The 10,499-nt window shown below is 55.6% G+C and overlaps 1 protein-coding gene across 1 annotated transcript in view; it reads left to right on the forward strand.

Annotated features, from left to right (window-relative positions):
* FBXL15 (F-box and leucine rich repeat protein 15) overlaps positions 1-9,133 on the forward strand; it is an 11,314-nt gene extending 2,181 nt beyond the window's left edge. The window contains exons 2-5 of the mRNA XM_044420046.1: positions 455-560; positions 690-849; positions 2,016-2,518; positions 5,144-9,133. Of these exons, the coding sequence (XP_044275981.1) occupies positions 455-560; positions 690-849; positions 2,016-2,518; positions 5,144-5,330 (956 nt within the window). The 3' untranslated portion in view covers positions 5,331-9,133. The remainder of the gene's footprint in view (positions 1-454; positions 561-689; positions 850-2,015; positions 2,519-5,143) is intronic.
* The last annotated feature ends 1,366 nt before the right edge of the window (positions 9,134-10,499 follow it).

The following is a 10,499-nucleotide window of genomic DNA, read 5'->3' on the forward strand; positions in this document are numbered from 1 at the left end:
GGGGCGCGGCGCGGCGGGGCGGCGGCGGCCCTTCGGCCTCGGTCGCGCGGACGCGGGTCCCCGCTGGGCGGGCTCCCTCGGCCGCCTCTCCTCTGGAGGCGCCGGCCGCGCGGCGCCCAGCGAGCCTCCTGGCCGAGCGGAGACCGGGACCCGTGTGCCCCGGCCCGGCCCCCGAGCCGCCCGGCCTCGCCTTCCTTAGGCGGGAGGAGGTGCTCCTTGAGTGGACAGGAGGCCGAAGGAGGGGGGATCGCGGGATCCAGTGCTGACCGCGGCCCGCCCTGCTGTCGGGCAAGCAGGAGGACGTGCTCCGCCCCCCCACCCCGCGCCACCCTGTGCTTGCCCCCTGCGCGGGCGGGGTGTCAGCAGCTGCACTGGAATTGCCTCCTGCGCAGCCCCGGTACAGGATTTCAGTAGGGAGCTGTCCAAGGGAGTCAGAGCAGTGTATGACATCTAGTTGAGGATCGCTCCCACATTGCTGCATGGGAAGCTGAGCGATGGAGGACTGAACTCGGCGCCCCCTGCCCTTCTTTGCAGCAAGAATGCCTCAATGCCCGAGGAAGGTGCATATATTTCAGGAACTGGAACGGCAGTGGCTTTGTCGGTGACTGGAGCCTTTCACGCATCACATCGTGGCCCACCCACTCCTTGTACCCAACAGCCGTCTTGACCGGCTTCTCTCTTTATTGCAGAAAGCAGTTCTTGGACCTGCCCTGGGAGGATGTCCTCTTTCCCCACATTCTCTCCTATCTTCCTTTGAGGCAACTCGTACAGCTGCAGAGAGTCAGCAAGACATTCCAGTGTTTAATTCAGCGTTACCTCACCAACATGCGCTGCTTTGATTCTAGCCAGGTATTACGGACTGCATGTGTGCACGCAATCCTGTGCAGGGTGGGGGTGGCTGATGACAGGGAACTGTAATACCTGGCAGTCAGCAATACTGAGCTGTCACCACTCCGTGTGTGCAGTTGTAGAGTCCTTGTTCAAATTTGGTTAGTTACACACTAATGTTGATAACTGGCATACCCAAATAAGAGACTTTTCTTGCCAAACTTACTTTTTGGGGGACCAAACCTTTGGAGCTTCTGTAGTGACTTCATTCAATAATCAATTTCAAACAAGAAAGAAAATTTCTAGTCCAGCTGAGTAAAAAGAAGCAGAATAGAGCAGTCTTTCTCTATGAAAAGAATTGGGTTCCTTTGTTTTTTTTATTTAAACATAGTATAAAGTCAAAACCTTAGATTCGGTGCCCAAACCCAGATAACTGCTGCTTTTTTAAAAACCAAAACAATGCGCATATGTGACAAAGCAAAGGTGTCTCTAGACTATAGCAAAGTTTAGGAGCATGCTGCTTGCTTGTACAGTGGGACCTTGGCTCACGAACTTAATCCATTCCAGGACTCTGGTTGTGACCCAGATTGGTCGTGAGCCAAGTCAAATTTCCCCATAAGGGTCAACGTAAATGAGGTTAATCCGTTCTGCAACTATTTTTTTACTCACAAAATTTGAAGCAGAGTGACAAAGAACAACAAAGATCGTGACCATCTCCTCCCCAGCGATGGTGTGGGGCTGTGGGGGGAGGCGGATGCGGGCGCGCTCAGGCAGGGAACACGGGTGCAATTGTGGGCATCCCCTCCCCACCCAGCATGACCGCGATCGCGCCCATGCAGGGAAGGCGGGTGCGCTCACGATCGTCACCCAGTGCAGAGTTCATGACCCCAGGCAAAATTTTTCAGAAATTTCTGTTCGCGACCCAATTTGGTCATGAACTGAGGCATTCGTGAGCCAAGGTACCACTGTATTTGGTGGAACTAGTATGCTATTCTAGGCAGGGATGACTTGACAATCTTTGTTAATGATGATACTAAAGGGATTCCCCTGCATTTTGCTCTCCTCTCTGTTGGTGTTAGTTTTGCCAAAAAAAATAAAATAATGGCAGTGGCGAGGGCAAGAGGAGGGGACTCTTGGCAGGGGCTTGGGATGCTGCTGTAATCAGCTTGCCATCTCGCCTTTGGCAGGTGGGACCTCGTTTCCCGAGGGCTGCGTTCCGCAGTCTGCTGAAAGAAGTCGTGCTGCTGCAACAGCTAGCCCTGCGGAACTGCTCCGACTGGCTCTCCGACCAGGACCTGCTGCCCGTGATTGCGCAGAACCCGGGTTTGCAGCAGATCGAGCTAAGCGGCTGCGCGCAGCTCAGCCGGCACGTGCTGGTCGCCATCTCGCTGAGCTGCCCCGGTCTACGGCAGCTTTCTCTAGCGCACTGCGAGTGGGTGGACGGCCTGTCCCTGCGGAGCCTCGCTGACCACTGCCGGGAGCTGGAATCGCTGGACCTGACCGCGTGCCGGCAGCTGAAAGACGAAGCCATCTGCTACCTCGTCCAGAAGTGTCACAGACTGAAGTCCCTCTCGCTCGCCGTCAATGCTAATGTCGGTGATGCGGCCGTGGAGGAGATTGCCAAAGCCTGCCCGGAGCTGGAGCACCTGGACCTCACGGGCTGCCTGCGGGTCAAGAACCATTCCATCAGGTAACCCACGCACAGCAGGAGCGAGGCCACAGCACGTGTGGAGGCTTTGCACATGTCGCCCGCCTGCCTCCCAAGGTGCTCTGGGAGGAACGTGTGGTTTTATAAAAATGGTGACGGGCCCAGGCTGCCGCGTGTGCTCAGGGCTGGTCTCCCCGGCCCAGCGTGGCTCTCACCAGCCCTTTGTGGGCAGGAAAATGGGCCCCTCCAAGCTCTGCCTGCATGCAGGCCTCCCCATGAGGATGGTGGTTCTGCATGGGACGGCCCGCTCTTCCCACCTGCCTGGTCCCGACTGGAATTCCGAACTTCCTTGAAGTATCCAAACTGGGGGGAAGGGTTGGTGAATGTGGGGAAGCGGGAGCAGGTGGGAGCGGTGCAGCCGTGGGGATGAGAGCCAGTGTGATGTAGTGGTTAAGAGCATGGGACTGGGACTCAGGCGATCGGGGTTCTAGTCCCCGCTCAGCCATGGAGCCCACTGGGTGACTCTGGGCCAGTCACAGACGCTCAGCCCAACCCACCTCACAGGGTTGTTGTTGTGGGGATAAGATGGAGGAGGAGATGTAAGCTGCCTTGAGCCCTTTGTAGGAAAAAGGCAGGAGATAAATTGGAAAATAAATAAAATAAAAATGAGGTGGAAGAGGCACAGGAGACTCTTCCACGAATGCTGCTCAGGAGGCCACAGACTGGGTGACCACCGGGCTGCTTTGGAGCCGTTTGCATGGAGGCCTCAACAGGCTCATTTTTCCTTTACCAAGAAAACCTCATAGAAACAGAAAGCATAGACACATAAGGGAAACAAAGCGAGTCAGGAGGGTCCTCCTGGGCCATCTAGTCTGACCCCTGGCTCCAGCCGGCTCTGCTCACGTCATGCCCACCATGTGGTTGTCTAGTCTTTCCTTGATCTGCAAAATGCACTGAACCTGCTGGTCTTTGTAGCTTGCTTTTTGTGTTCTGTCTGGGTATTTCTGCACTTCTGGCCCCCCTGCCCCCGTTTGATGGGTGTGGATTGTCCATCAGCAAACAGCACAGGGGCACCATGGCTTGTGCATATGTAGAAACAGCCACTTCAACCTTAGTTTTTTCCCCCGTTACTATGAGGAGGGTGATAACTCATTTAATTTTTTAAAAAATATGTGTATTCTCCCTTTTATGGCCACATGCTTCCAATATGCACACTTGCACTTTAGAATCAATGTAAATGTAAAACTATAGAGCATAATCTGAATATAACTGATGAAAAGCAAGAACCAAGAATATAACAAAAAGAATAATGAAGGGACAGGAAACCAGATTCCAGCTGGGAATCAGGGAAAATTTCCTGACGGGTGGAGTGCCATGAGAATGGAGCCAATGACCCCATGAGGTTTTGGCCCCTCCCACCCTGGAGGCGTCCAAGAAGTGGCTGGACAGCCCTCTGGGAAGGATGGTTTAACTGGGAGTCCTGGCCTGAGCAGGCAGTTGGACCCAATGGCCCTTTGGCCCCTTCCACTCCACAATCGGTGAACACATTTACATAGCAGAGTGCTTCATACTGGGGGCGAGTGTAAGGCATGCCGGCCACGTGAAGTAGAGGCCAGGCAGTCCCCTCAGCGGTGCAAGCACACCAAGCGCCCTTCTCAGCCTTCCCCACCCGCCGCAGTCCCTGGCTGCGTATGAGGGGCGCCCCTCTGGCCAGCTCCGCTTTCCTCGGTCACCTGCCAGGCAGACACTTGCCGGAGGCAGCCCGGGCAGAGCAGCAGCTCCTCCCCCTCCTCCTGGTGAGCCCCTGCTGAGCTCAGGCCGGGTACTTGGCCTGCGGAGCACCAGGGCTGCTGAGGGCGTGCCTGAGGGAGAGCAGCCACGGCTTCCGGTCCCCCTCCCCACGCTTCTCCTGGGAGGGGGAGTGCGTGTGCCTGGGCCAGCCGAGATGCCACTGATCCAGCTGAGCGGGCCAGTCCTCTCTTCCGTGCTCTTGGCAAAGGAGCCGCAGAACAGCCCAGGCCCAACATAAGCACAAAGACTGCACTTGGTTGCAGTTCTCTCTGGTGTTGCTGGCAGAAGCAAGAGTCCAGAGACCCCCTGGTCAGGCATGTGGATTGCAGAGGAAGGGCTTTGAGTCTTGGTTTCTTGTTGCTCTGCATAGCAGAGTTGCAGAAAGCCACGCGGAGTGACCCTCACGCAGCGGGTGGAAGCCCCTTTCTATGTCTGTGTTCCCAGTGACTGGTCTGCCAAGCCTATTTCCCTTGAACTATAGCAGGAAGAGGTGTAAAAAGATGCTAAATTATTTGTGCAGGATTCTATTTTGCTTTGGAATCATGACAGAGTTGCCCGATTCCATTATTCCTCACGTCTTGTCCCAGAACTGGGCGTTTTTATCGCTGACTTTTGTGCCTATTCCAACTTTCAGTCCCAACCCTGCCCTGCCGTGTGTCCCATCTTTGCGGGTAAGCGCTGCCCTGCCCTACAAGAGACAAATGACAGCTCTAGCCAGGTGCTGTCTGTTCTGCCGTCTTTCTCAGATGGTTGCCTGAGATCCTTTCAGGAGGGGCTGACCCTGGGGCTGTCCGCCTGCCACCCCTCCCCAGCCCATCCTGAGGGCACAGGTGCCGGGGGGCTGGGCTTCACCGCTTACGTGCTCTCTTTCGGCAGGACCTTGGCGGAGTACTGCCCCAAGCTGCGTGCGCTGAAGGTGAAGCACTGCCACGACGTGGTGGAGTCCAGCCTGAGCGTCCTGCGGAGCCGTGGCGTGGAGCTGGACGTGGAGCCCCCGCTGCAGCGCGCCCTGGTCCTTCTGCAGGATGTGGGCTTCGCCAACTTCATCAACCTTCAGAACTAGTTGGGGCAGCAGGCGTCGGTGGTCTGTGGGGACTGCCTGTGGACAGAGCTGTCGGGGACTGCTCCAGAGGCAGGGGGTTTCTGGCCCTTCACGGCGAGTTCGGCCTGCCTGATCTTGGCGTGGCCTCTGCGCGCTGGGAGAACAAGTGCGCTTGCGCTGGGATGGCAAGGTGACTCCCGCCACACGGCAATGGCTGACTGGTCTGGTTCTAGAGACGGCTTGGACCTCCTTTGAGGTGGGGCAGGTCACAAGCAGTTTCAGCTCCTTTTCCATGTGGATCTCCACAGATGAGTTAAAAGTGGTCAGAAGAATAAGAATCCAATCTGATACTCAGCCCACTTAATGCCACTAAGTCCTGGACAAAGTTGACCCTTCTGACGAGTTGAAGGGAACTTTCCTTCCTGAGGTTTCCAGTGCTCTGTTGTGCCTGTAAATGCTGCAGGGCAGAAATTTTCTGGGGCCGGATTGATGAGAAGATTGTCGTCCTGCTATTAAAAGCGAAGGCGGTACAGTACTTTGAGGGCGAGGGCGAGCGTGTGCGCGCGCATGTGTGTATTAAAAAGGGAAGTATGCACAGACTCTCGCATTGTGCCCTCGCGCAGAACTTTAGCATGGCAGTGGAGAACGTGAGTGAGATGCCTGTGGTCCATTGTACGCAGAAGCCATTTTCCAAAAGGCAGGACCGCTGGCTCCACGGTGCTGGCTCTGTTTGCACTTGAGTGATTCCCAGCATTTTCAGATGAGTGCACACACTTGGGATGCTGAGTGTGTTGTGAGCGCCCTAAGATGGCTGCCATGGTAGGCTGGTCCCAACACATTAAAGAGCAATAATTTGTCCTGGAGCTTAAGCAGAAGGCAGAGCTGGGGTCTGAATTCCAAAGCGTGAACCCACCTCCTGGGTCCAGGCAGCGGTGGTGCTGGAGCAGCGTTGTGTCCTGTCCTCGCTTTAAAAAAGGTCAATTGCAAAAGCATAAGAAATGAGCTAAAAACCAAAGGCAGGGGGCAGTGGGCACCCATGGGCGGCTTCAGGGTTCTGCTTTAGCCACGGCAATGAGCCCCCTGCCCAGGTGTGCCCGTTGTGGCCAGCGGTGGGTGCAGCCAGAGTATTCAGCGTGGCAGTGCTGGCTTGCAGCATGTGTTTGTTTCTGTCAGCTAAGCAGGGGCTCGCAAACACGCAGACCAGCCCTTTGTACGCTGCAGGAAATTAGCTGAAGGGCCCGGGGATCCTGGAGAGCCCTAAATGGACATTCATAGGAGGACTTGCTGCCGCCAGTGCCTCTGGGCACATTTTGCGGGAATCCAGGAAGGCCAGAACGCTCGGCCTCGGCCGCCCGCCGTGGGTGTGGCAGGGTCATTTCGAAAGAGAGATGCTCACCTTACCTCCTTGCTGAGAAGCATGCTTAGAATGGTCACCTCCGCTTGGGAGTTTTCATTTTTCGTGCTCTGATAGCAAACCTTTGGGGGATACATGAAGCAAAGGGAAAAGAAGTATATTGGCTAGCAGGCATGTGGGGAACGCTAGGCTGCCTCTGCAAGACAAATCCCAAGGGAGTGGGGATCTTTTCCTTCTCTGTGATGGAGGCTGCAGCAGCTGCACGCTCCCATCTCTAGGAGAGTAAATCCCAGTGCTTGGGACTTTGGCAGAGCCCCAATAGGAGGAGGAAATTTCCCTTCTGGGTAACTTGCAGCATGTAACTGGTTTCTCTTGCTTGAAGTCAGTCGCTCTGCATGTACCTTTCCGGAAGGAGCCTGCAACTGGGAGGACACTTGCGTAAGTCGGCTTGAAAGCGCTGGAAGCGTGTCCCACCGTGTGCCTGATGGATGTCGTTCCTTTGCTCCTTGCCCTTCAGGAATGGGACTTCTTTTCATCTCTTGAAAATGCATCAGTCTGAAAGCGTTCTGAGCAGATGGAGCTGCCGTTCATGGAATCCGCAGTGAGCAGATGCTTCATTGCCGCCCGCCTCTGCACAACCCGTGTCCCGGTGATTTCTCTCCAGCAGCACATCTAAGACGCTTCCATACGGCACCCACTCATCTCCAGACTTGAGGAACGCTTGCTGAAGTATGCAAAGAGCCCTTTAAAGTCCTGCACGCACATAGCATCGAATGCCCGGAAGAAGCTGGCACCCACTGGCGTCGGTGGGAGCGAGCACTGGCAGCCTCCATGAAATGGCTCTGCCTGCTGCCCAGCACGGGGCCCGTGAGCCGGGGCTCCACGCAGCTCCCCTTTCCGCTCCTCTAGGCTGCTCTGAAGTTTGCCTGCTTCGGCCGGCAGGATTTTTGCAGCTGGTGCCCATGCAGCTTTTATGTCCTCTGGGCCTGATAAAAATCTGGAGGACTGAGCCAGGGCGATCCTTTTCCCTGGTTCCCTCATCCTTGAATCTGTCTGAATGGGCCTGTGCTACTTACCTCCCTACCAGAGGCTGGTTAGTCTGCAACATGCCATAAATACTCCTTTTTGCAGTGACTTTTGGAAGATGCAAGGATCCCTCTTCGCTCCCTTGCGCTCTTCGTGGACTCAGTACAGCCCCTTGTGGCGGCAAAATGGAGTTTCTTCTCAAGGAAGATGGGAAGGATTTTTTTTTAAGCATTGCTGTTTGGAAAAAAAAACCAAATGTGAAATTTCTTTTTAGCCTTTGATAAAGTTAGACATGAAACTTGCTGCTGTACCTCAACATTTTGCAGGTTTTACAAAAAAATGCAGAAATACTGCAAATGAAGTTAGAATGTTGGCTTTCCCGGGTGCTGGAATTCAGGGCCCGATGCAGCAGGTTGCTCTCGCAGACGTTGCCACTGAGCCCGAAGACTTTGCGAGGATCACATCTGCTCCTCTTCCTCGTCGCGATCCTTTCAGGAGGAGGAGCAGTGGATTGGCGTCGCCCTTCCGCACACTGAGGCCGTGGACTTGCTCTGAGTGCCCACCATCCATGTCTTGGGTGGCGGTCAACCAAAACAGCAGGGGTTGCTTCCTTCTCCTGGGGTGTCTTTTCCTCCAGCGTGCCGTTCCTTCAGAACACAGGACCCAAGTCGCTTGGAGCTGAGGTGAGAGTGGGAGGTTCTCGAGGCAGGTGTGGCCAGGAGCCTCTCGCTTCTCTGCTGCTGGTTGCCGTTGTGAGGGAAGCGCCGTGCGGGAAGCACATCGCCTCCAGGCTGTCACCGGGTGGCTGTCGCGATTGCAGGCAGAGGGTCTGTCAGATCATGGAAAACAGAACCAGAAGATGGACGGCAGCACAGGACTGGCAAAAACATACCGGATTACCCAAGTGTGCACGTTTCTTCAAAGTGCATTCAGGAATGAAAACTGATACAGGCGTGCTGGAGAAATTTATGAGAGTATTTATCCCTGCGAAATACACTTCTCAGCAATTTAGGATCACATCATTTGTAGCTGCATATTGATATAAGCTATGGGTGCGCCATGTAATATGTACAGGCTCCTGTGGAAAATGAAATGCTTGGCTCTTCCCCGCTCTGTTGTGATGGCAGTATGAGGAAGACGCCCCTCGTGTCTTCGACGCTCTCTATTCAGTCGCAGCTCACTTGCATGCAGCTGCTGGTTCTTCCCTGTGGTGGTGATCCAGTATGGAAGGAACAGGCGCCCTGACCGCCTTTTGCAGCACAGCGCTCCTGGACCCTGTCCATTCGCCATGTGGGCTGGCACCTCTGGGGGCTGCTGCCTGAAACCTCTGCAAGGCACCCACGTGTCTGTTCCTGCCACAGAGCACGAGTGCTTGTAAGACCCAGATATGACAGAAAAGCCAGGGGCACACGAATAAAGCCTTAGCTAGGCTCTGTGATCGAAACTTCTGTAGCTTCCGCTGGGTGGTACCGCTGTTGCTGAATGCAATGCAAAAGTGCGGTCATTTGCCCATCCTGAGCATCGCTTTCCACCCTGATTAATGCTCTGGGGCTGCCTGAGGGCAGTGGATGGAGCCGAAGATGTCTCCTCGTGGCTTTTCCACGCGTGGCGGCCCCGGATCCACGATGCTCCCTCCCTCCATGCACACGGGTGCAAGGGACGCACCCACATGCCCACTGTTGGCCATTTGAAGGTGCAGCCTCGTGCCTGTTTGGGCAGGGAAGCCCCACAATTGCCAGCATCCCTCCAGCCGGTCAGGGTGGTTGGGGCAATCGGAATTGTATGGCTTTCTTAAACATGCATAGGGCTCTATCCCCCCCCGCCCCCCACATTTGATGCAGGCATTCTTTTCTGCGTGTGTTTTCAGTCACTTCCCCCTCACCCCCTTCGCATCCACATTTCCCCCAGGAATCCAGCATGCATCCCAGCTTGTATTTTAAGCAGCTTTGGAATGGGGAGAGGGTCAGGCGTTACTCCAGGTGGTCTTTGATGGCTGCTGAACTTGCACTTCTGAAAATTCCTGGGCACTGCCCTTCCTGGGTTGCCTGAAAATGGCCAAGCTCTTCAGGAGGGGACTTAAAGTGGCTGCAGGCAAGGATGAGCCAGGCAGTTTGCAAGCAGTTGCCAAAAGAGCTGTTGGCAAGGAGACCAGGGGCCCAGGGGGTGCATGGAAGTCTGGATGGGCTTGAGAGAAAAGGCCAGTTTATCATTACTGAGATAAAGCATCTCGTGCAGCCCAGCAGGGAAAGAAGCACCCGCTGGCTCCTTGGTGGGGTTTTCCTGCTTCTTCCAGCAGCTGGAGAGGCAGGAGGAGGATTTCTCCCTGGGAAGAACGTGGATGAGCCAGCTGGAAGCTGTGGTGGCGAGGGCCCTGCCTCCTGCCTAGGTGGGCCCAAACCGATGGCCCCCACCAGGCGGTCACCCCTGCTGGGGCAGGTGAGCAGGGGCAGGTGCCGTCCAGGTATTCTTCAGCTGCACAAGAAGCAGGTGCAGCACCTGTTCCAGACTGTCTGAGTACCTGCAAGAAGCACTGGATGGGAAGAAATGTGCAAGGGGGAGGATGGATGAATTAAGGGAAGGCAGGGAGGGAGGCAGGGAAAATCAGGAAAAGGAAACCGTTGACGAAGAGTGGGTGAGATGCTCTCCCTGCCCCAGTGATGGCCCAGGTGGAGGACGCGACCGCTCCTGCGTGCCCCGCTGTGGGTGGCTTGCGCGGCCCTGCGGGGTGCGCTGGCGCTGAGGGTGGGGGCAGGAGTGGTACGGCTTTGCGGTGGCTCCATTCACGCTTGGAGGGCCGGCTCCAGAAGGGG

This window comes from Varanus komodoensis, unplaced genomic scaffold (assembly GCF_004798865.1).
Source record: "Varanus komodoensis strain SLA01 unplaced genomic scaffold, ASM479886v1 scaffold11, whole genome shotgun sequence".
Lineage (NCBI taxonomy): Eukaryota > Metazoa > Chordata > Lepidosauria > Squamata > Varanidae > Varanus > Varanus komodoensis.